The sequence below is a fragment of the Dermacentor andersoni genome, chromosome 4 (assembly GCF_023375885.2).
Source record: "Dermacentor andersoni chromosome 4, qqDerAnde1_hic_scaffold, whole genome shotgun sequence".
Taxonomy (NCBI): Eukaryota; Metazoa; Arthropoda; class Arachnida; order Ixodida; family Ixodidae; genus Dermacentor; species Dermacentor andersoni.
Genome location: NC_092817.1, coordinates 157,328,919 through 157,355,591, shown reverse-complemented (window position 1 = coordinate 157,355,591; position 26,673 = coordinate 157,328,919). Strand labels below are relative to the sequence as shown.

Below are 26,673 nucleotides of genomic sequence, written 5' to 3'. Positions count from 1 at the left end.
TTTTGATGTTTCAGGAAAACGTCTTCTTTATTTTTCGTGCAGCAGAAACACGTAACAACACGAAGCGCTCTAAAGATCACGTTGAGTGACATGGAACGCACACATTCCTCTCACGTATATAAAACTTTCTTTAATACACGAACTGGCGCAAGTCAGAATTGCGCGCTTTTATTGCAGTCAAGCAAACAATGCATTTCGAGCTCATGCAACGACTACAGCGAAAGGGCACACCACAGAGCGTAAATAAAAATCGCAAGCGCTGTGACATTCCCGAAAAGGGAATACTAAATGTTTCTGATCATACGAATGAGTACGATGTGCCGTCCTGTCATAGAGCTGTTAGTATATATGTGGGGCTGGGGAGTCCAACATTCGTCTGCGATCTCCATAAACCCAATATCAAAACAAGCAACAAAGAGTGCCTAACGTGAACAACGAAAGCGCTTGTATCAAACAACGAAACAAAGTAACCATATATAACAATAACAGTCGCACATCTTCTTAAGAGGAACCTTTAGCTCGAGCCCAAATCAGATTTCCCTATTGAAATACACGTAAAACTCGGACGAGTTCACAACAGAGAACCAGTGAATTGACTTAAAGGAAATTCGCTGCATTGCGTTTGCCCGTTATTGCAAGTTAAGTAGAAAGTTGAGGTGCCTAAATTTTCGAAGCAGTGAGTATATTTTCACTTTTTTCTTTAAGATATCACAGCAAATGTCAGTAAAATCAATTCAACAGGCGCCAAAACAGAATATTTCGGAGTTTCACATGCATATGAACACTGAGGACCCGAGCCAGAGCTTCCTCTCAACATCCTGAAAAAAGAGACCCACAAAAAGAGAGTCGTAATCCAGAAGCAGCATACTATTTGACGCAGTGGGAACATCTTCTGTTGTACATACACTGCGCCAGTTCCAACAGCCTGTCGGCTGTTATAAAGTTTCTCTACTGCATAACTCGCCGAGTTGTGCTTCACATTACAGACGCGGCAATCGACGACACCTTGAAAACCACGAACAATCACGAACAGGCGGTCGCAATAAGTATACCTGCTTGCGGACTCTCGCACATAAGGAATATTGAAAGCATCTGTGCAAAGCTACATACTGTTGCAGTGTCTTGTGCACACAGCGCAAGGTACTGCAATGACACTTGCTATTTCAATACACTTCGTAACAACAAAATAAACAACTGCGTTCATTTCGCTGCATTGCCGTATCACTATGCAGTAAAATCTCCCTCAGCGAGTGAAGGGTGTCGCCATTGGCCATTGCGGTACTTTCCTAGGCCGTAAATCTAATCGTCCTTCTGGTGCTAATGACAAAAATGGCGTTCAGAATACAAAATTCAGTTTGAATAACAGACACATGCATTACTCACCGACAAATAGTAAAAAACAACAACAATTTAGATCGCGTTTCGTGATCTATAACATGGTTACAAACAGCCATTCTGAGAAATAAGAGAACGGCACTTTTAAAACTCTAACGCACAAAACACGGGTGTTTTAACACGCTTTAAAGAGGACAAGCGCAACTTCCACTGGTTCGAGATTTTCACGATGGGCTAACTGGGAAAACGTTCAACCCGTTTATCGACAGGTGGACACTAGAAGTGGTGCACATTATAAATTTAGATACAAGTGCACAGAAGACCTAAAATGACTGCACAGAAGTGTAATCTGCTCGTTTTCCATCTCGCTTTCTTTTACCAATAAAACAATGAGGTGCAAATTACACGGCCATCTAAACACCGCCGTGTAGCGGTGTACCACCTTTTACTTTATTTAATACGAATTCTTTTTTTTAAATAGAGCGTTATAGATTAGCACCATTGTACGTTTTTAATGCATTTCTGGAAAAAGGAAATTGTCTGAATAATAAATGACAAGGTACAGATTAATAATTAAAATATTCCCTAGCCAAGTCTTCATTTGTTCACTCTAAGGGCACTTGTTGCACTTGCGAAATTGACGCTGAGCTGTAAGGGAGTCACATTACATCCGTAATGGATGTTTGCTTAGCAGAAACCTTAAGAGGAAGCTTTAGCTCGGGCCCAACTCCAACGCGGCCTATTCAAATACATGTAAAACGCAAAAACGTTTTTCTGAGATAACCACTGGGCCGATTTTAATGAAGTTTGTTGCACTTGAGAGATAAATTTAAATTCTAGTGACTGCTAGAAGCGGAATTTCGATTTCACTCCTGAATTTTGTTTAACAGATTGTCAAAAATTCGATAGTTCGAAAACGTAGAAGCACGAAGTTTACGAATTCATAGCTCTGTATCAAGAACAGATATCGCGGTTCCGCAAACAGCATCCATTAGATCATTGAAAGCGGACAAATTCGATATGTAATTTTATATCTTACGTGAATGTGTTACGCTGTTTACAAGGGTTATACCAAAGCTGTATTTACATATTACTAAATTGTTTTATATTCATGTGGAAATATCAATTTTGTCCGCTTTAAATGTACTATCCGATGCAATTCACAGAATTGTATTATACTTTTTCGTTGCTGAGTTACAGAGTTGTAAACATGATAGTTTCGCTTTTTGAAAATTTTTGGTCTTTCCCAATTCTTAATAAAAAAATGATGACATAAATGAGACATCCGAAACCAGCAGTCGCTAGATTTTAAGTTTTTCTTTTAAATGAAACAAATCTCGTCAAACTTGGTGTAGTGGTTGCCGAGAAAAACGAATTCTCCTTTTGCATGTATTTAGATAGGAGCATCCGAGTTAAAGATTCCTCTTAAGACTATATACGCTAAATACGCTTGAAGACACATTGACTGTAAAGCTAAAAGCTTGTCAAAAGCGTCCGTCAAGCGTTTCAGGCTGGTTTTAACTGGAACACCAGTGCATTTGTAGCAGATTTCAGCGACGGATCATCCTGAAAATGATGCTAGTGTTTGGATTTCTTCTAGTTTGGCATAAACTTACTAATTTTCGGCTTCGCTTTCGCAAGTAGAATTTGTGTCTTAAAGTGAATAGTTTAAAAGTTATTTCATGAACCTTTTGAATTAGTTACGTGGACATTGTGACATGTTATGCAAGTAATGTTCGCCCCTCCGAGTTCTTTCCCTGAACACACCGAATTTTTCTATGTGCTGTGTGCGCATAAAAAAAAAAAAAAGAAGGAAACAATACCACATGTATCAGCTCGAGGAAGTTTGTTGGTATTCACATGTCTAGCCCCGAATCTGACGACTCACGAAAAGTTCAATAGACGCCAGGAGCATAGGTTGTAAACTTAAGAAGAAGAGTAGCAGACATTTCTAAGCTCGAAGTAACAATAGAGTGGACGAGGAGGATGTAAAGCGAGTTTTATGAACGTACTCGCCGACGAAAGTGTTCCACGCCAGCTGCCATTAAAAGACTCCCATTTGGCTGCTCACGAAAGACGGTAAAGCTGAGGGACAATCGCTTGCTGCGACAATAAATATGGGCTCCTGACAGGTGTATGACGAAGCGACGAAATGCAGCACATGATTACGAATAAATGAACATGCTGTTCCAGACAGAAACATGTTTTCTGAATCAGTAAAGTAAGGTGAGTGATAAAATTTAGGACTGAAAAGCGGTAAGGCCGACATAGGAGCATGAAAGACGCGTTTGTGGTTTATGTCTCGATAATTATGTTCTGTAGCCCTAATTGTCCCCAAGGCACGAGCCTCCCGTCAACATGGGCACCTTAACGCTCGTTAAGCTTACTTCTCGATTTCCCCATTCTAAATTGTGCCACTTTACTCGAGAGTAAGGGCTTTGTCACTCGTAGAGTAATTTCTCGCTTGGTTATGAGACAACCAACATACATTCTAAGGGCTGGAGTCATCAATCTCAACTCAAAGAAATGTGGTCAGGCGTAAGCTATGCCGATATTGAAGGTAGAGGAGGACAGGAGGGAATGGAGAAGGTTTCAACTAAGCTTCGACAAAACAACACGAAAGTGTAAGCCGTAAAGATATTCAGTGGCGCGATTGCAAAATCTCGGGCAGGAAGGAGCTTGTGTTACGGCAGTAGAGAGACAGCACCAACGTTCAAGTTTGCTAAGCAGCGTGAGGGCGTATCATTGGGCACAAAGATTTAGGGGTGGTGGAGAACACGCACAGATAAGCTCTGATGTTCTTGAAGCAGAAACACTCAGTCTTATAAAGAGCAACAGTCTACAGCCTTCCCAAACATTGGCTTTGGCTGCAAATACAGTCTAAAGCTACGTGCACAGGGGGGTTAAGAATTATTTTTCTTTTAATTTCTTTTTTCGCTCCTCTCATGGAGCCCATTAACTTCTATCCAATTTTCACCTTTCTTTAGTGAGGGGCTGGTGGGGGGGGGGGGGGGCAGCCTATTAGCCTAATACACGTGACTTGCACTGATATTGTTGCCACCATATTAGAATATCAGCAGGTCTCCCAAAAGGCGGGCGGCTTAGTCCGATCGGTCTAATTATCGCTTGTCTTTAGTAACGCAGTGAAAACAGTCTAACGTGATCCAACTGGCGCCTGTGCCGTCATGTGCAAGTCACGCATATCAATCCTTTTAATTGACTGCAAAAACAAAACAAAACAAAGATATGATATTTTAGGATATTACTCTGCCACAGACTTGTGCACATACTCTCTCTGTCTTTCCTATCAATAAATTCTATTCTATATTCTATGTGCACATACGCACAAGATCTCCCTGAAAACATGTGCAGTTCGTACACCCGTAGATTGATGAGCAACGCAATTTTCCTTGACTGTTCATCGCTTGAGTCTTAGACCTTTATACCATGCGTTTTAAATGGCAAGAGCCAAACTGTTTGACCGTGCAATGACGTCCTTCTGGGCAAAGATGCGGTATTCGCTTAAGTTAATAGTCACGGTAAATGCTTATAAGGAGTTGCAATATTTACTTTTGGACATTCGCTCGAAGTGCAGCATTGGAATGGGTCAATGTTCTAGACATGTACGCTAAGGAGACACTGCACCAGTAAGGCGATACCACTCCTTGAAGTTTCGGTGAAATGCGTTACACTTAATATTTTCCATGGAAACGACGCTCTTTTCGCGCAAGTGGGGCAAAAATAAGCGCAAACACGAATTTGTGAGCTGGTAAGTTCGAGTACGGATATCTCAAGATTGCTGCTATTGTCTTAGGATTCCTATTGAGTGAGTATGGCTCAATTGCTGACCGGCTTCATTTAGGAATTAAAAGTGCTCTAAAATAAGTATTCAGTACATCAGTCACCAGATCATGCTGGAAGTATCCCTCAATAATTGATTGTCACACATTTTCTTACGTCCGCAGACGCCGGCTGTGTGTTGCGAAAAGAAAAACATAATCTCGATTGCACTGTGTTTTACAACTGTAGCTCTTTTCACTTAAAAAAACATGGTATTGCTCACCGTGCGTACATGAAAACGCCTGTGAGGCGCACGAGGCAACATTGCATACGATGGCACCAGTAAAGCAAGTTGAAACTTCCCTTGCTGGCCAGCAGCTACTAGAAGGAGAACGTTACCGACACCAACAAAAAAAACGCGGGGATTAGAATACCGCGCAAATGTCTGTTGTGTTGACAAGCAGTGAGAAATAAATAAGGCATAAATATGAACTGTGTCAGTAAGTGAAGGCTTCCATGACACACGCACGTGCTCAGAACGTGAAAGTTTAGTAAAGAGGAAACAGGGCAAGAAAGTTCGAAGTATGCAAAACAGGTAATTGGAGCTGCTGAAAGGGAATGCGTGAGTGTAGTCTGATATACCCATTTTAAGAATGAAAGGAAAGATGGGATGCGGGAATATAATTTCGGAGTTTGCATGGACAATAATAAAAAAAATGTCTAGTTTAATATTTGTTGAAGCCCGATGAAGGGGAAGGGGAGAGAGGGAAGCATTGTTTAAAAAAAGTGGGAAGGAAATGTCTAAGGCTTGCAGAGCTGCCAAAAATAAACGAATAATATTTGGCACAGTTCAAGTGAGTGTGAAAGTAGACAGCTTCAGAAGCCTCGTAAATCGTTACGCAAATAACTTCAGACATTTTACCGACAGGATCTAATGGTCTTCGGCAAAGCAGCGCACGCCAAGACTAATAACATCTAGATTAAGTGGACCAATTTTTTTAAGGATACGATAATCGAACGTTCATCTTGTGTGCGTTCCCCCGATATAAATCGTGCGCTCCGCATCCAAGATAATTGCAACAGGTGCAGCCACAATTCTGCGTAAATGTTTCTGAGTGCAAGATCGCTTCGCTTATTCACTTTTGACTGCCGTGAACGTGGATGAGAGCAAGGAAACAGAACATCCTTTGGCCGGAAGTGGGCAGAAAGATACATTGGACAAGAACTAGAGAAAAGATAAGCAGAAGGAACAAACAGGTAGGAGTAACGACGGATGCTGTGATAAACACAATCCTATATCTTTGCTCTGAATCGCATGGCACACACACTATAACATGTGAAACGAACGGAAGCGGTAAAGAGAATGCCAAATAAGGACACGTCGAAAACATTCCACATGTCGCTTCTTTCGTTATCTGCTTCATGAGAAAGTAGAGGGATTTAGACGAGTGAAGATCAGTTATAGTTGCCTCATATCTTTGGTAAGCAGCTCGAAAACGCGTGATGGTGTTAAATGGTTGGCGCCTGAATAAGCTATTGAGACGCAAGACAAAGACGAAAGTTTGAAACACGTAAGCAGGAAACGCACAACAGCAGCGATGCGTTACGAAGGTAACTTCGAATTTTGCAATAAAGCAGGAAGTCAGAGTCATAAGCTAGACCTACAACATCGTGCCCTGTAATAGCAGCGTTCGAGCTCAAGCTTGAGTACAAGTGCACTTCAAAATTATGCATTGGCCGAAGCACGTTGGTAGGTCTACTCGCGCTTTGAAGTCATTCGATACGCATCAGCCAGTTGCAAATGCGCGAATCCAGCGGTCCGGCCGAGAAGCACCTGTCGGCCATTGCAAGCACAACCGCCGTGCATTGCATAAGGCAGCGCAGCATAGATATATGTATAGTGCGTGTCCTGTGAAGCCGAGTACGTTCTACTGTCAGTGTAGCGAGGCCCTCTATCACCCCTGCTTGTAGGCGTCAGCTCGGCGCACGTCATCGTCGGTGAGGAAGGGCGCGTTCTCCACGCCGATGTAGTTGTTGACGTAGAAGAAATCTTGCGCGCTTGCGCAGGGCACGGCCTCCTCGGGGAAGGCGCACGTGAGGGACAGCTGGTCGAACACGGTCTGGTTGCCGCACATGAAGCTGTAGTGTTGCGTGTCGGCTGAACCGTCCGGTCGCGTCACCTGCGATCAAGCGGGTAAGTGCATATTTTTTCTAATACTTGCATTGTTCCATTAGGTAGTCGAACGCGTTTTATTTTTGACAGCATTGTAAGATAATCAGAGCAAATATTTACGAAACGTCCCGTAGTGAAATACACAGCATATGCAACATACACGGCACAAGAGCTCGCTCGTCATGACACTTTTTTTTCGCGGCTACGTGGAGGTCTTTCTGTCTTCTTTGTGCACAACTTCGGTTATTCTGATACTTATGGCACGACAGTTCTCGTGCAATGGAGTACTGAATGGTTTAACAAGAGGGCACCTATAGTCATGACTAGCGTGATGGGGGAGGTGGGATGGAAGAGGGACCAGTCAGCTGCCGTTACCAGGACCAGGACCAGCAGCCGTTATCAGACCTGGATGTGGGACCAGTGACGAGGAGGTGGCACCAGTCAGGCGGCGATTATGCAGCTTTTATCCTGCCATCCCCACCGCCTAAGTACAGCAGCGTAATTATGTGGTAAATAAACATCTATCTATCTATCTATCTATCTATCTATCTATCTATCTATCTATCTATCTATCTATCTATCTATCTATCTATCTATCTATCTATCTATCTATCTATCTATCTATCTATCTATCTATCTATCTATCTATCTATCTATCTATCTATCTATCTATCTATCTATCTATCTATCTATCTATCTATCTATCTATCTATCTATCTATCTATCTATCTATCTATCTATCTATCTATCTTTAAATGCGCGTGTTGTTTGACTTGTGATACGGTGTTCGGAGCATGTGACGTAAAGGCCTTCTCAAACGAGTTACAGTATAAGTGCCATATGTTCGTTATTTTGCGCTTACCTATTCCTCAGAAACTATGACCCAGATAAATTGGGTCATAGTTTTATGTCAACTTTGCCTGATTTATAAAATGTGTATACATCCTACCACTTATTGCGGTAATGAGTTGAACCGATAGTACAAATAAATGAAAGAATGAATGAATGAATGAATAAATAAATAAATAAATAAATAAATAAATAAATAAATAAATAAATAAATAAATAGAGTATTACGTGAACTAAATACATGTACCTGTTGAAAATTACCTGAAAATTTGCTCTCGCAGTACTTGTAGATATATGCATACTGCAATACTGTGTTGTCTGATTAGATTTGCGATAACCCAGCTTATTTTTTCCCTCAATCTTTTTTTCGCGTTAGTCATGATTTAGACGAGAAAACGATGGCGGTTCTCTCAACAAGCGTTATGTATGTGTAACCAGAAAGCTCCCAGCCTTTATCTGATAGCGTGTGTGGTTTGCATCACATGTGCTGTATAAAAAAAAAAAAGAAAACCACGACAATACCACTGTAGCGCTCGCTGTGAATATCCTTATAGACACCATTATACAACCATTAGACAACCTTATAAACATCATTTGAAGTATTCTAGAAAATTAACATGCAGATAACGAAAAACACGACGAAGTTGGCTAAAAATGTTGCTCTGCAAACATTTCTGCAAACTGTGGAGCGTGAACGCTGGCGCCACCCTCTCACCTGGTGGCAGACGTGGTACACCTGGCAGTTGTTCTGCACGTCGGCGTAGTACCCTTCACCCGGGCACCGGAAGTTGGTGGAGAGCGGGGCGTACAGCAATAACTCGGAGCCGGCTGGAAGCTCGTACGCCTGTCGCTTGGAACGCTTTGAAAAAAAAAAAAAAAGAGAAGTCAAGCGAACGTGCAGGTTGGCAAGGAAGTGAAGTGGCTGGTTACTTCCATTGCATCATAATCAGTAATGTTAGGCACTCCGCAGGGTAGAAATCTCCAGGGAGAACTCTCTATTATTCAAGTCTTATCCGAAACCTGTGGACTCTACACTCTCTTTATTTATTCTTTGTACGTCCACCGTACCCTCAGACGATTTTCACTGTTGGGCGTCCATTACTTTACTGCTTGAAACCACCACTTAACTGTTATATGTATGCTTCAAACATTCTCACACGAGTATTTTATCCTAACTTCAAGTAGAGTATCATAAACTCGCGTATATTTTTCCTTTCCTAGTATGCCCAGGCGCTCTCATTCTAAAAAAATCACTCGCCATCCCGGCCCTGCAGAAGTGGATGTCCAGCGAAGCTGTTGAAAACCACCAGCACAATTGCTCAGAGATGTGTGCAATACTTTATTGCTTGAGAGTAACGGTAGTAACGGTAATTTAGAGTAATGGTAGCAATGGGAGTAATGATAATTTGGACAGCACACTGCCTCTGGTCGCATTGCGGTTTTTTCCCCTTAGCCGCTGCTCGTACTCACGCTGCTCCTCGGGAGTCATAACTATGCGTTGCCTACCTATAGCGGTGCTACCACAACAATAAAATCAGTTGCCAGGCTGGCTATTTTATATACAAAAGGCTAGTGACGTCACTTCCCACGTCGCAAGCTGCCGTTGCCGCGCCTCCTAATCAATTATGTGGTTCGGATGCTTGGTTTGTACTTGTTCTTTATTGAAACGAACGCTGTTCTGTATTGCATCCAAAGAATGCATGTACTTTGCGCTTGACTTTGCTGAATGCTTCAAGCCTGCTTCAACTTCGCCGCGGGTCTGCCCGGAATCGCACTACATCCTGGGACCGGCCCACAGTTTTGCCCACGGACATGGACACGAAAAATGCCGACCAACGAGAGGGTAACAAATTCGCTTGTAAAAGCTTTGCTTCGATAAACAGATGGAGCAATGAAAGTTCAACGTCTCCGGGTTTTCAAAAATGTCCCTAAGAGCTCTGTAAGCATTTCGCGTTGTGGAATAGAAAAAAATAGGTCTTAGGCACCAAGTTATATTCCTTGAAAGATGCATTTACCATTGTAGTGTTTATGGCAGAGTAAGCGGCGCAAGGATGCAATTATCCCAAAAAAGATCGCAGTTCCGCCCGCGAAGCACCGATTGCGATGGCAAATTAGTAGATAGCTGTACGAAGTTAGGATAGTAGTTTTATTGGCCGTATAAACTTGTAAACATTCGCTTATTAACTACATTAACAATGATAGAATGTGTATAGACGGCGTTAGCTCCACTCTGTACGTAGTGGCGGGCGAGGAGGACATCGAGGCAGCCTATAGCAGCCGCCGGGGAATAACGCCCTTCCTCCCTCGCCTGACCCACGGCTTCGTGCGCGACAGGAGAGTGCACGCATCCAGGCCGCGTTCGTCGCTAGCGCACGCGAGAGTGAACCGCGTTCGCCGGCTCACACTCACACGCTTTCACTCTTACGGAACATCACGGCTACGGCAACGGCGACACCAACGGCGACGGCGGAACTGCGCCTGGAGTATCCATATAATTGCTATCGCAATAAAAATGGGAAGTGCCTTGGAATGGACTTCAATGCGAAGAAGCTCTTATATATAAAAAGCTAGGCGATTTCGAACCCGGAATTTCCTTAAATGCGTTTATTCGCGCCGCAAAGAATATGGAATTGGCATAAGAAGGGAGAACTTTATGGAGCTTACAAGTTTCAAGAACACCGGCCAATATTTTCTCAAAATGTCCTTACGGTATAGAGCTATTCGTAAGAGTATCGTCATGTACGAGCACATATTTAATACCGAAGGTTTCGGGTCAATGTTAAACGGAAGTCGCGAACAGAAAGACTGTCTCAATTCGGCCCCTGGGGAACAAATAATGCGTCTCACCTTCCGCGCTGGTGTGGTGCCCACGGAGATCGCCAGCGCTGCTGCTAGAAGAGCTATTTGCCACGAGACGGAGGCCATGACGCCTGATGTGAAGGCAATTTTGGCCGCTGAAATTAGAGAGATATTTGATTAGGACATGGAGGTGATCACTGTTGTCACTGCTGATAGGTTGCTTCGAGACTGCGAGATCCAATCACTGAATTGATGCATTCGAGGTTTATAGAACCAAAAGAACAAGGTGAAAAGGGAGAGAAAAAAACAAAAACAAAGCTTTAAACGCTGCAGCGCTCTGATGGCTTTAGGTTCATACAGTAACTTGTGGCATAGAAGAGACGAAGAAACAGGGCGTGCCATGATATTATCGAACACTTAGCAATCCTAAACTGTTCTCCCATTTCAAAAATTTGCCGCGTTCTGCACCCCCTCCCCCCCCCCCCCCCCACTGTAATGCCTGAATGGGCGCTGTGAGTGCTAAATAAATAAATAAATAAATAAATTAGGAATGTGACTGCCGAGGCTGGGATTCGAATGCGCTCCTTTGTCCTTAGTCGCGGAGCACCGCATACTATCATACACAGTAGCTCGTGGTTGAACCTATGAGCCAACGTGTAAACAAACCTCAACCAACCACGTTACGGCTCCCATTGCAATTACGAATTATTGCGAGGTCGCAAAGCGTATGCACCCATAGGGAATGCTGAGTGTGGCTTCAGTTTAGAGATATGCGTTACGAAAATATACGACGGAGTGCATTGGTGTTCTAGTTAAATTGTGCTACTCTGTTTAAGATGGCATTTTGTTAAAGAAAAAAAGTCGCACTTTCGCCACAAAAGCGAAGCATCGATTGCGACAGCAAATTCGCAGGCAGTCACTCGAAATAAGGATAGCACTTTTATTGGTCGTATCAACTTGTAAACATTCGCTTGCTCACTAAATTAACAAGCATGGTGTCGGCGCGGAAAGCAAACATGAACACATCAGACTCGATGACCGCGGACACTCGATGTCGAAACGCTGCCGTGAGCAAGCGTGGCAGCAGCAGCGAGCGAAGTGACCCACGTGCTGTCTACCGCTTCAGCGCAAGTTGAGCTCCGAGAACACGCAGCATGCACGAAGGTACGAGCCGTTGCAACGCACCAAGACTGTGCCCACGACGCACATCGCTCTCAAGATACGGACGCTGCGACCGCACGCAACCGACGCATACGCAGCAGTTGCAGCCGGAATCCCGTTTACTTTCTCCGTGCGCGGGCGAGCTAACATTATCGCCCCGCCACAAGGTGCCTGGCCGGGGCGATAACGTGTCAACAATAATGACGCGCTGAAAGTTTGTAATGCCAGTGTCGTTGCAGAGTGTGACGATATTCTTTGGCCGAAATAATGCCGAATCGCCGCCACATAGAGACGAACGCACGAAAATCAGTTTTACTGGTTGAATTTAAGTGCGATATCCCGCCGGCAGGTAAATCTAATAGCACAAAAGAGCAAAATGTCCATGTCCGATGTGTTGTTTTGTGAGTTGAAGATTGTTCACTTTGAATACATAATTATGCATGAGACTGCGAGAATAAAATAACAAGGGAAAGTGACCACCTGATCGACTATACGATCTCGCCTCCTGCATTACCGGCTTAAGATGAAACACGGACAGTAAACTGATCAGAGATGCTGTTACGCGAAATTACATGGAAGTGTGATTTGTATTCGCTCTTTACTCGGTCTTTAAATATAGAGTGGACCTAAGTGTTGCGTTTTGAACAGTGAATCTAGCGACTGTTAGAAATGCAGGTTAATCTGGAAACGGAACAACGCATTAGAGTAGTTTCGGAATTGCTTGCATGTGATTTTACGCTCATAGAACATGAGACGTTAGCGGGACACAATAACCAATTGTGAAAATTGGTGGCAAATATATAGTGCACATAACCATTTCTGTAGCTGTATAAAGCAACAAGCAAGACGGTAAAGGAAAGTGACGTGAGATGCTCCATTTTGATTGCGCATTGGTGAAGATGAAACAGTTGGCAAACATACATTTGTAAAACGCAGAGCAAGGGTCGGCCGAATGATCCCGAACTTTGTGATGGAATAAGAAACGTGCACACACGCGAAATGGTAGTAAGGGGAAAGTTAATCAGCAATAGGTCTTTTCGCGATATTCTTGCAGATAAGCAATTCTTCGACAGCGACAGATTGTCTTCGTGATGAAAAATGTCGTTTCCGATTTATAGCTGTATAGACAACGCCTTTCGAATAGCTGCGTTGACGGTCCCATTGAAATCGAGTATGGGTGTGCTTCTCGCTGGGTTTTATGGCAGCCCAATAACCTTTAGGCTCATTATAAAACCTGAGAACTTCAATAATGATAAGTTATTGGAAAGTTGTGTGTCGGCATGGAAGTTATGGACAATGCGGACTGCTCTTTTCAGAACATTCCATTTCTCTATTCAAGCCGTAATAATGCTATTTTGTATAGATTAATATGCAGTTATTCAGATGAGAAGAAAATATTATTACAATGTACAATTGGTAAATCGAGGCTTTTGGAGGGACGACATAGCGATGGCACAAAAATATGGCTTTGGTGAAAATGACAATTATTGTTGTTATCATCATCCCCGCCACTACGAGCACTGTCAGATAATTCTGTATTTCTGGAATGAAGGCTTGTCTAAGTGATGAACACTCCCCCTAACCTTGCGTTAAGAGGCTCTATCCTATCCCTGAAATTTTGTTACTGTCATCGCACCATCTTATAATGCGAAAATGCATTCTACACAAGCCTACAAACCTACAAGGTTTCAACACATGATTTACGTGATCCCACCATCACATGCATTTTCAGAAGCACGCAGAATGTGATGTAATAGGTTCTGCTATTTCTACCATGCAGTTTACAGAGGTGCATGATTGTTTTCATGCGGGTCTTATATTTAAGTAGAAAAGCCATACGCTGAGTTTTGGCCGACAATGTACGCATTCCCGTTCGAACATAATTCCAAATTTCGTAATGCGCTGTTGTCATCTACCATGAAATTATTTTCAATCTATCCCTTTATTACATATCATCCGAATGACTGCCTTGCGGGAATTCATTAGCCTCGGGACGTATTCCCGAAGCAAAACTGTTAGTTTGACTTACATTTTTAACGTTACAGACAGGAATGATTTAAAAGTGTGCCTACCATTTTTCTTACACGTTATTTAATTTTTTTGAAATATTATTGTGCTGTTTTCGCTCATACGCTTTTGTAGAGTGAAGAAAAAGACCAAACACAACTTTATATTGCCAGAAAACGTTCTAAACTGTATTATTTGCAGTGAGGGACAGCTCTGTGGACCTAGGCTTGCGAAATGATATCCGTCAATGTATAAGCTATTTATTTATTTTATTTATTATGAACTCGAGACCCTTGGCACACCTAGATGGAATTTAAACATTAAGACAGCTAGACTGGAACCTGTTACAAGATTATTGTAATAGCAGGCACAGTGGAATACAAATGAACTATAACGGAACATGTTTCTAGAAAAGTGTGATAACAGCCGTCCAATTACACAGATGTGAAATGGTACCACACTGAAACTTCGTGTCGTAACACAGACTCAGAGTCTGGTTGGATTAATTTGCTCCCATCGGAAACTGTGCATAGAAAATAAAAGTACTTAGGAGGATAAGTTTTAGCTAAATAAGGTGTTAGAGAGATAGCCTGACGTTGGCCTTGTGGGTCCGGTTAGTAAGGATATAAAGATAAGATTATGGGTATATGGTAAATTTTTTTGTAAAGAAGCAGCGAAAGGAAATCAATTTTGAACTGCCATTGAAGTGTCAAAAAGATCCAAGAAGGGAAATGCCTTTGTGTTAATTATTTCGAATGGTGAGTTACACCGCGAGAATTTGTTTTAAATAAACCAGACTGCCTTCCTTTGTAATATTTCAGGCACTCAATGTTTAGTTGAGCATATGGGTTCCAAACTGTATACGTGTATTGTAACTGGGGTCTGATAAATAGTAGCAGAGTAGTTTACCGTTGCTTGGGGCGGCTTTCAGTTTTGCTTTAGGAAGCAGGCTTTTCGAAAGGCAGATGAACGAATACTATTAACGTGCATATTACAGGATAAGTTCGTTGTCGATGTCACGACTAAGCACGAGCAATTATTAACCTGTTCAGCGACGATGAACCAAGTTCGTAAGTAGAAGAAGAGACCTGTTTGTTTACGCGCGATGGGAATGGATGTCTTGTCGGTGTTAACTATCCATCATTCACTGCATCACTTCAATATGCTATTCAGGTTGCTATTTATCTCAAGTTGGTCACTAGGAAAAAAACCCTTTTCAACACAATGCAGTCATTTGCAAACAGTCTGATTAGCACAAAAGGAGCAATAACATGAAGTTAATTAGCACGGTGAGCCAAGAAGAGCACGGTGCCCAGTACACACCCCTGTGGCACCCTGACGTGATTGGAAGGCTGTCAGCAAGCTGTTCTCCAATGCCTGTGCGATGCTTCCGGTTAGGTGCGTGGAAGTCAAGTTGATAAACATTTTTAACGGCGATGCTGTTTAAGCTGGTATTTAGGCCGGCGAACGTGCGCAGCAGAACCTCGCCGAGCGATGACGTCATCTCGTGCCCCGGTACCGCTTCACCATAGCTTTGCCTCGCCTCGCCGTACGGAGGCCGCGCATGCGCAGATGCGGATCTAAGCCGTGACGTGACCACGGGGATATAAAAGCAGCTGCGCTACGCCGCCGCGCCTACAGAACAGCCGGGTCACATATTTACAATTGCTACTAGGTACAACGGGGCGTGGCACTTGCGCAGACGCCGGACGTTTGCGCGCATGCGCGTTTAAGAGCGGGTGCAAGATAGGAAATGTGGGGACTTTTGCTCCTTGAATATATGACTCTACCTAGGCACTACGGAGAAGTTTCTTAGCGCAGCGGATGGAGCCGGGGACCACGGGGGCGCCGACTGCGATGTCGAGGAGTTTCCGGCCACGCACCGAGATGTGCTTGCTCACTGCAGGAAGGAACGAAGGAAATATCCACAACCCCACGGGCGGCTGGACAGGTCCCAGGTGGTTGACCTGAGACGGTTGCAGACGGGCAGTTTCAGCAACCCCGACCACCTGCACCGCCGGTGGCCCGCGCTGCACCCGTTGCCCGGCTGCCCGTGGTGCGAGCACGAACGGGCCAATATGGCCCATGTGCTTTGGGAATGCCAACGCCATGAGGAAGAAGGACCATGAGGAAGAAGGACCAAAAGGAAGGGGGATGACAACAGCAGGACCCTCTGAAGCGGGGCGCCTCGCTGAGAGATGGCAAGCCGCCCTCCTCGGCGAGGCACCCGAAAACCAGCAGTGGTTCGTCCAGCGGGCCAGGGCCATTGCCGAGGATCTCGGAAGATCTTCCTCGGGCGATGGACCCTTGGCAGCCTTGCCCCGGGCACCGACAGCAATAACCGTTGGACAAATAAAGTTTATTCCTATCCTATCCTATCCTAGGCGTGCCGGCAGAAGTCGCGGTGTGCGGTAGTGCTGCGGTGTATAATTTTTGGGGGGAACGCCCCTTGCCACGTGCAGGCCTCGGCGAGCCCCAACCCACGGACCAGTCCGGATTCCAGCTTTGATGTCCCCGTTGACGCTTTGGTGTCGTGGAGGCGCCGCCAATGATGCGGAATAATGACACGTTGTTACAATTTGTAAAATGCACAATTGAATAAATATAGTTGTGTCCAGCCGCCAACTTGTGACGCTAAGTTCAGCATTACCGCGCCCCGCGACTTCTGCCGGCACGCCTAGAGACAAACGCATACAACACGCGCTAAGAAACTCCTGCGTAGTGCCAAGGCAGAGTCACATATTCAAGGAGCAAAAGTCCCCACGTTTCCTCTCTCGCACCCGCTCTTACTCGTGCATGCGGGCAAAATTTCGGCGTCTCCGCAAGTGCCATTATCCGCTGTGCTTACTAGCAATTGTAGATACGCAGCCGGGTTTGTGACGAAGAGAGCCATGGGTGACAGAAGAGGAGCGTCACTCCCGAAGTAGAGGAAGCGCGGCGCCAAAGCCGCCGCGCGGCTACTCGAGAACGGATGCTACGACTTCGGTCCAATCCCGAATATCGCGCCGGTGAAGCGGCAGTGAAACGTCAGCGAGTTGCAGAAGACCCAGAGTTGCGAGCTCGTGTTACCGAGCAAAGGTCTGCGTGCAACTAGACGCGTCGACAAAACGATCCGGGTCATGAGTCATGCAAAACTTTCAGTGGCAAGTTCGGAAATCCATGCGAATGCGAACGCGTTCTTCGGGGTAGCACGTCAGTATCTAAATGACACCTCAGCTCTTTTCAGACATGTCTTGTCGCAGAAGAAACCACGCATGCTGTTTGCCCAGTCTTCGCGCCACTATAGTGCGAAGCTGCTTCCAATCTTTTTTTGGGAGGGGGGGGGGGGGGTAAAAGTGATTCAAAGCTCTGAAAGTACTTTATTATGCGGAACCCATTGAAAATGTTACCTAACGTCAAGAAATAGTAGGTCTATCTGGCCGTTGCATTCCAGAGGTAAAGCGAATGAGTGAACTGCCATCATTATTAGGGTTATTATTGAGTACCCTTTGAAAACTATTGTTGGTACTCTGTTAATAAAGCACGAGCTTCCAAAAACTTGCGCATTCAATTAGCAGTCATAGGTTCGGCATGTTTGCAGCGTCGAGGGGTTAGCGATATTGGACAATAATTCTGTTTGTTATCGGTAACCTGACTCTTAAACACAGGGACAACACGGGAAATCACCCAGCCCCCTTACAGTTAGGTTATTTGTGAAACCAGAAACAAAATCCCAAGAAATGTCGCAAGGAGTTCAGCATGTTGCTTGGAGAATTATGAATTTAGTCGGGACCATAACAAAGGTGTTCGTTTATAAGTGAAGCAGCACATTAATGACACTAGCACAATATGTAAAAATTCACGTCTCTTATATGACGCAATGTGGCATCGCATACGCACAATGTTGCAGCAGAAAACGAACTATTGAAGTAATCTTGAAAATGTTGAGCTATGGGACCTTTGACGCTCCCTTCACGTTTGGCCACGTTCCCTTCAACTGATATTTATGAAACCGGGGTCTTCGTTTTCTTTCTTTGATGTACTGTTAAAATTTATGAAGCTAGTTATTTTATGAAGATCGGGAGCGAAGTTTAGAAATAGTTATCTATCGTGGTCTTGGCCACGCGGGCAAGTTTGTTATGCATCTCTCTAAGTTTAGTGCATTGCGCTAGCTTTATTGGTTAAAAATTTGGTCATGCGTTTCATAAGAATCCCGTCCTGAGTCGTGCAAGGCGTTTGTTGACTTTATTCAGCTTGTTCGGGACGAAGTTAACCGTACAGTAGTGGCCCATATCGTTTGACTTGTTCCAAATAAGTGAACATGAGTATTTAGTGCCATCGAATGGAACCATGTAAACAGGTTTGCATGTGTTGTTCGATGCATGCGGCACTGGCAGGTAAAAGATTTTCAAAAGTTGAGTACAGAGGGAATGTTTACGATAGTTATACAACATGCGTTCTGATTTTTACGGGATGGTGATCGGAGAGCCCTTGCTCGACTTGTACAGTATAGTTAGAGAACTGAGGATAACCAAATCTAACACCGAGATGGAAGCACCTTGTATGCGAGATGGCTTGAAGACTACCTACCAAGTTGTATCCTCATATAATACCAAAGGTAGCGTTAACATGTTCGTTACGTCGACTACTGGCGTTTCCAATTAAGTCCAGACAGGCTAGAATCACAAAGCAGGACAATTTTGGTTCGCTAATGCTTGGACATTTCTACGTTTATTCTGTGTAACAGATCTGGCATGGCATCCGGAGGCCGATGAAATCATATGATATGGAACAGTGACCCCGATCAAGATATGTTAACACGCAGGTATTGGAGGTTAACAACGACGTCTGGCAAAACAGCCTTAATGCTGTGTTTAATTAAAAAAATAGAAGCGTAATAAATTGTTCAAAAATTACACATTCGTGCAAAAGCTGGCCTTTTACACTTAAATAAAAAAACATAAAAATAAATTTCAGCGTCAAGTTATGCAGCCTGAAATCTAGGAGTACGATGTCAATGGTAGTGGTAATAGCACGAACCGGTTGGTTCGAGCCATTTTTGAAATGACAAAACACGCACGCACGCACGCACACACACACAAACACACACAAACACACACACACACACACACACACACACACACACACACACACACACACACACACACACACACACACACACACACACATGCCGAAAATGCCAGAAGCGCAAATGTGTGCGTCAAAATCTCGGAGGCCACAGCCGTCATTCGGAGAGTGCGAACGAGGAGTCGTCCCAACACTGCGTCGCATAAGCCCCCTGAATACTCGGGAGGCTTAGTGCAGCACCTAAAGAAGCTTTCGCCATGGCGCGTAGCATCTTCGCCTTGGTAATGCAACTTCGTCGACGTCGTCCACCGTAAGATTGATGAACAAGTGCACTCAGGTCAATGGTGCAGGAGCCACCCGAACCCGCTATTGCAAGCACTTTCACTTACAGTCGCTACAGACTGTTTCTTTTTTCCTCGTCTATTTTTGTCGTCTTTTCCTGACCGATCAGGCCGGGAACGCGCTTCACGAAATTCATCAAGCAAACCAAAGAGTGGTGGCTCTCATTAACGTAGCGCTTATCGCGCGACTCCTCTGCATGACGAGGTATATGTTCTTATTTGCGTAGGACAGAGACGCCATATGAGTGCAAAGATGGATGCCTCGGGGCCCCGTCAAGCAGGGACTGGCGCGGCGATTGCCATCACGAACTTAGTTGATGCCCCCTCCCCCCCTCTCTCGGCGGGTGCGCCTACTGCTGTTGAGACCAACGGTCCTTTGTTCGCAACATCTTAGAGGGCACAGCAGTCAACCAGTGCACAATCCGGGCATCGTCGTAAGTGTTTGTTCATCGCAAAACACATTTCGAGTGAAAAAAAGAAAGCGAGATGTACTGCTGTGTCAAGTTCATACATATGTGATCTGCAACATTGTCGTATGGATGCAGACCCAATATGAGTATTTAGGAAATTGGGTGATGGGCGAAATAAGTGATTTTACAGCTAGAAAGTACGATAAATCTGCTTTCATGTCGAAGAGAATAGAAAATCCGGAGTGACATTGACAGTGAATTCTATAGCACGACAGGGGCCTCGAGTGTGCGCTGAATTCAGGTAAGGTGGTAGTTTTATGTCACCTAATTAATTTACATATTTATATAAATGCTCAATTCAAGTACACACGATTTTGTTGAAACGGAAAGCAACCTGCGCGAGTGAAGGAAACAATGCTAAATTTTGAGCAAAAGCCAGATAATAAGAACGGCAAAAATTTTCCTGATGACTATCGAGTCACCTAACATACCAACCCATTCCTATAGCCGTGGGATGAAGCAAGGTGAGGGAACAAAATACGCGCATAGAAATGAATAATAACTGGGAAGATCGGTCGGAGTGCGGTTTGTCTATGCAGATTCTTATTTGTAATGAGGCAACTAGCTCGGTTTTTTGAGTCGTTCAGTTTGTAATGAGCCGATTTCTCTGACGTGCGCTAGAACTCTTTAAGAACTTTCAAAAAACGGGGCAAGCGTTTATGTCTCAAAGTCGTACTTGAATACACGCTGTCAACATGCCTGCGACGCCTCAGGCGCAAGATGAAGGCGTGTACAGTGATGCTGCTGTATGTTCGACAGAAAATGAAAGTAGAGGTATATAACTATCACCAAGTTACTTGTCCCGTTATCATCTTCCTTTGTTATTATCGGGAGCGTTCGTTCACTGCTGGTCGCGACATCGCGGCAGTCCATGAATGCCACTGCACTACGTTGCAATAGATGTCGGTTATGATCGTGTACAATGAAACTCGTCTATATCGAATTTCCAAAAAATGCGGGTTCGATTCTGTGGAATTAGTTATAAAACTTTCATGAGGCTTCACTGGTAAAATAAGGCTTTCTTTTAAACATTCCTGACGATCTTAGTTTGCTAGAGAAACGGCAGATTGTCGGTCACGCAGACGTTCTGACGTCACTGAATCCAGCGGTCATAGAATAGCGTGTACAAAGTGATGCGAGTAGCGCCGGCAGATGGAGACGCGAATTCTATTTTCTTTCTTTTTTTTCGAGAAGCTGTTGGCACGGCACGTCTTGACACGGAGCACGACATGACGAAGGAAAGGATTTCTTATTCTTTTTTCTTCTTTTTTTTTCTCCACTGCGCATGCGGTAGTGTCGTGTCTTCGCAGGAAACCGTTCAGTTTAGGGCTGCTAGCACACGTCTACAGAAGAAAGGAACCGGACGCACCCGCCGTGCTAACTTTCCCCTCTTCCTGTCTCCGCTGTCCTTCTGTTCCGACTTCCTGTTCCTCTTTTAGTTTTCCGTCTGCTAGCTGCGGTATACTGAGCGTTTGCTTGTTTACATACACCAACAAGCCCAAGACAGCCCTGTTCGAGGGAAGACCAAGTTGCGAAGGTGCATGGCAGTGTGCGGAATCTGGTCTGTCGAGTGTGGACGCTAGTTTCGTGCGATACAACACTACGTTTTTAATATGTATGATCAGCGCAGCTTCACACTGTTCAGAATTTTTTTTTTTTATTATGAATATACAAGAGAAAACTTTGTTTGTCCGGGATTGATATAATAGTGTTTCACTTTATTCCCATTTCTCCTCACTGAATTATGTAACTTCCATAACTTCCTTTCGAAATGCCCCATCACAACATATATTTAATTTATACAGTGGATTTAGTTTTACGCGTTACAGCTCTTGAAACGTATATCTTAAGCGCCATCGGTAAATAGATAGCTCTCCATATGTAAAAGATGTGCCGTGTCTTTGGCAGAGCCACAAGTTACGTGGGAAGAGTAAATCTGAGAAATAGTCACTGCTCAATCTGCAGGCGTAAATAGCTTATGAATAGGATGGCATGAAGAACGGCGTTTCGAGCCGTGACCAACGAGAATACCTCTGATTCGTCAGTTAAGCTTAGACAAGGATCATGAAAATGCACAAGTGAACAGAGTAAATTCTATTAGAAATCGCCGTAATGGGGCGCTGCAATCACGGCACAAAACATATGCCATTTTTTATGCGGCACGAGGTCGACCGTGGCAATTTCGTTAAGCGCCTTCGATGAGCGCTTTCGCATTGCGCTTAGTAGCAGCACGGAGAAGAGCACATCGAACACAATCGCTTTCCGCATTCTGCGAAATTTGTGCCCCGACGAGACAATGCTTGCTAATGAGAGTAATTATGTTTTTAAATGAATAGTTCCTGCCTACAAGACTAAAAAAAAGTATTACGCTCACTAATTATCTCGCTCGTAAATTCGTTGCGGTCAGAATCGTTCAATGAATCTTTCTTTCAATCTTACTTTTGCTCACTGGTTAATGGTTTCGTTCAATTCTTAGTTGAAGTGGTTGTTTTTATTATTAATATTATTATTATTATATTATTTGTAAGTTTACTGCAACTATCCAATACTCGGGCAATTCCCTATTATGAGTGCATACCATATTCAAGACTTATCATTATCATAATCAGCATCATCATCAGAAGATGTGCCCCAACACGCAATAATAGAAAAGAAAATAGAGACGGGGAGAGAGAAATTAATTTATACTCGCAAGAAGGCAAAAAGGTCGGCCTCAGTCATACCTTTCTCTAACCTGCGGGTCTACACTGTGGAAAAGAGACGCGCAGACAAAAAAAAAAAAAAAACGATGAATGACGATGCTGATCGGATAAGGGTGCATGTGCGTCTTCACAGGTTACCACCACTGCGGCAACTCTAAATGCGTGCGTTTAACCCAGTGGCACTTAGAGAGTGTGTAGCTGCTCTTCTAATCACGGCTACGCTGTTTGTGTCAGGCCAAGCACTCCCCCCCCCCCCCCCCTCCCCGTCCTTCCCCCTGCCACCCACCCCCAAAAGAATTAATAATCAGAGAGTGGTCCTCTATCGACGTGTGCCAACGATGACAGCAGTTTGTGCCGTTCTCGGACGTACATACACAGGCCAGCGATAAGGCGTGTTAAAGAAACAAATTGACAGCTTTTCTACGAAAGCTCGCATTGAGACCCTCCAAATTTTCCCCAAGACTGTATGTGCTGGTTAGTTGAAACAGTACGTAGACCTACCGCAAGATTAAACAAGCTCCCGCAAGATTACACAAGCTCATCTGTGCGATGTGCACTTTCTTGGGGTTTAAGCTTAACCGGACAATACAGATTACGGGACTGCACTGTTACTAACTTTAGCTTGGCTTACAGCGTTCCCGTGTACCGCAATGTAACTATTAGTGTTAGAGATTTCTGATATTGGGGGCGAGCTCCACCACTGGAAAAGGTGGCGCCACCGTCGGCGTGACGTGGCAAGGGATCACGTGGACACAGCAGCCGCGTCAGCTGCTTCGGAAGCGCCGAAGCGAGCTGAAAACGAAAGTTTAAAGTCCCACCTGTGCCGCGGTTCTGATTAAGTGGTGAGGCTTTACCTCCTTGGGCGTCTGCTTGACAACATTTGAAAGTACTATAATAGGTAGTTACTGCCTTTGGAGGCGTGCAGCATGGTAGGCTACGGCTCGGTGCCGCACTGCCGGACGTACGCAACAGAGCCCGGTGTCAGCCTTATTCACACGTAGCCGCAGGGCAAGGAGCTGCGTAACGCTCGGCTGGCGAAACTTAGAACCGGCAGACAGCCATCGGCTACAACTCGGGTATGCAGCAAGCACAGACGCGAGGAAGATTTCTGCTACGGCGCCGGGACTGCGCGATGTTCGGTGAGTAGCAGAAAACGCGCACTGAGTCGCTCGCCCGCGCCAGCTGCCCGGCTAATGTCATGACGGCTTGATATAGGAAGTTGTTGATGCTAGATACTGGCGAATTCACTTGAACGGAAAGGGAGCGGTAAGACGCACATTAAAGAAAAAAATTAAAATTATATTATGGGGTTTTACGTGCCAAACCACTTTCTGATTATGAGGCACGCCGTAGTGGAGGACTCCGGAAATTTCGACCGCCAGGGGTTCTTTAACGTGCACCTAAATCTAAGTACGCAGGTGTTTTCACATTTCGCCACCATCGAAATGCGGCCGCCGTGGCCGGGATTCGATCCCGCGACCTCGTGCTCAGCAGCCCAACACCATAGCCACTGAGCAACCACGGCGGGTAGCACATTAAAGAAAGGCATGGCATATGGTCATGTTTGTGTTATGAATTAATGCACTGGATTACGAAAAAGAAGCAGAGCGAAATCGCACGATGAGAAGACCGATAAAGATACAGTGCGACGCAACTTGAGAAATAATATATAGGGTCCAAGAATTTAGAAGACAAAAAAAAAGATTCAATCGTCGCGACGGCACATCACAGCCGCCCTAGGCATCGAAGTCTCTATAACAAAATTATTTTTAAACAGTTCTGACAGCGTCCACGCTGGTTGCTAGTGTGCTGTCAAATGCTCATATGCTGCGACCTAAAGCTCACGGCACGGTGCGAAAACGCGCTCACAGTGAAAGCAAAAGTTTGTGCGCGGACATGCATGCAGACGCGCAGTCGGTCGCTGCGAACCCGTGCGGTCGCTGCATTGAGGCTTCATTCTGTAATGCTACATTTGGTTATACAGACAACCCGCTATAACAACCGCTATATGCATGTATCATTATGTTACATAGTTTACTCTCAGCGTTTGCCTACCTTTCACGCAAGAATCCGGTTCGGGATACTCCATCGCGGCGACCACCCGTAGTGGCGTTCACTGTACGTATTCGGTAAATATATAGCGTCTGTAAACGATTCTGTGCTTTCACTTTGCTCAAGATTATTTTATCGACAGCCAAAAACTTCCCTCGTTTTGAGAGTACCTACATAAATGTCCAGGAGGGCTGCCGCGTGGTGTTTTCATTGAGCGCCGTAAGCGAAACCTATGAGGAGCGCGCCGCGTGATCCCTCGTACTACGGAATGGAGGCGCTTCCGACAGGTGGCGACTCCGTAACTCCTAGCCCCGAGTAGCCAACCGTTAAGCTGTAGATTGCTAGGCGTTACGCTTAAGGTATGAAAATTGTGTCTACTCTGTGATCACACTTTCCGTGAGCGTTCATTAAACATGCTGCCGTTTTTCACATTTCTGCCAATAGAGTGTTTTGCAACGTGTACCGTGTAAATTGTTTTTCATTCCATCACTGCAACAAGAAAGTGCCTTAAAATTCTAGAGTAATATCGTACAGTAAATTTCTCGAGAAGAACACTACGCTCAGGTGACACATTTGCAAAATTGTTTGATACCGCGCCAATGGTGCTGTGCACCAGTGTTGCTCATTATAATAAATGCCCTTCTCTGCTACTTAACCAATGAACAATGCATTGCATTGAGTAGTATGCCTTTGCACCGACTGCATCTAAGTTGCCGATATTATCACGTTACGGTCGCTACTGCTGGAACTGACCGCGCCTACCAGCAACCTCCACGGGCTTTTGGAAAGAAGCCGATGTTTTGACACGAAAGACCGCGAAGCACAGTTCCATCATTCGACTACACGGGCTGACAAAACCTCGACTCACCTCGCGCAGTTGACCGCAGGTAGTCTAGATCCTGAGATCTTGGGGGCCGCTGCAGCGTAAGTGATATCCTGGGGGCGCACCGACTTCCTCGCTGACACACAGAGATGATGTAGCGTGGCCACCCAAAAGAGAGCGCGCTTTTATGAGCCCGGAAGGAAGCAACGCATCATATTCGCCCGGAAACAATGCGCTTATGCTCTCACCCGAAACTCGAGAGGTGGTGGCAAGGAGAGGGCGCCGGATGAGTCTCTGATTGGCCGAGAACATCTTCCTTTAACGTTGCAGTTTTCGTGAGAGAGTGCGTGTGTGTGTGTGTGAGAGAGAGAGAGAGAGAGAGATGAGAGACAAAACGGTCGCGCGCGCGTCCCTTGCTTTCTTTACTTCTACTACTGCTAGAACACTGCGGTGCCAATGGCGCTTGACCACCCGCGGTGACGTCATGAATCGCGTAACCGAAGCAAGCGGACCGTATCAGAGCTCATCGGCTGTCGTCTGCTTAGCGGCGGTGGGGCGCAGCATCTGCTTTTGTTCCCCGCTCCCTCGCTCTCCATCCCGCGAATGACAGCGCGGTAGTGGCCTTGAGAGGAGACGCTCGAAGAAAGCTGCTGGGGGGGCCGTTGTGATGGTTTTTGTTTTGCCATCTGACGTGACCCCACGGTCGCGTCGTGCTCGACCCAAGACGAAAGCAGCCTTTCGCTCTCTGTCCGCTCGAGAAAAGAACGCGATGCATCGCCCGTTCTTAACCGTCCGTCACGCCCGCCTCCGCGTCGACCGTTATCTCGGCTCGGCGCGGAGAGCGAAACCTTGCGCAAGCAGCGTGTCTGACCATCGCGGGAACACGTGCGACGATGGCGCTCTAGAACACTGGCTTTGCCGCGAATTTTGTAACTCTGTTTGCATAAGTGGAAAGAGCGAGAGGTGAATTACAGTTTAGTGTCAACTGATTCCGCAGGTTACGTTCCGTTGCTGAACGGGCGCATAGCTCTAGCGTATACTGTAGGTGCTGGCGGCCCAAGTAAGCAAGGGTTATGCACTAAACCATGTAGTAAGCAAGCCAACTCGGCTGCTC

General features: G+C 45.1%; 1 protein-coding gene across 1 annotated transcript; it reads right to left on the bottom strand.

The window, feature by feature from the left end:
* LOC126537975 (uncharacterized) lies at positions 1 to 25,705 on the bottom strand. Its single transcript, XM_050185087.3, has 4 exons — positions 25,605 to 25,705; positions 10,985 to 11,091; positions 8,853 to 8,996; positions 1 to 7,295 (listed from the first exon to the last, which is right to left on the bottom strand). Exons 2-4 carry the CDS (start codon positions 11,060 to 11,062, stop codon positions 7,071 to 7,073), a joined length of 447 nt encoding a protein of 148 aa, XP_050041044.2. The 5' UTR covers positions 11,063 to 11,091; positions 25,605 to 25,705; the 3' UTR covers positions 1 to 7,070.
* Between the last annotated feature and the right edge of the window lie 968 nt (positions 25,706 to 26,673).

What these genes read in the sequence shown, in the direction of transcription:
- LOC126537975 (XM_050185087.3), bottom strand. Translation starts at nt 11,062, where the DNA reads ATGGCCTCCGTCTCGTGGCAAATAGCTCTTCTAGCAGCAGCGCTGGCG. An exon ending in GCACCACACCAGCGCGGAAG is followed by an intron (nt 8,997 to 10,984) that starts GTGAGACGCATT and finishes TTTTTTTCAAAG; the next exon opens with CGTTCCAAGCGACAGGCGTA. An exon ending in TGTACCACGTCTGCCACCAG is followed by an intron (nt 7,296 to 8,852) that starts GTGAGAGGGTGG and finishes GCTTGATCGCAG; the next exon opens with GTGACGCGACCGGACGGTTC.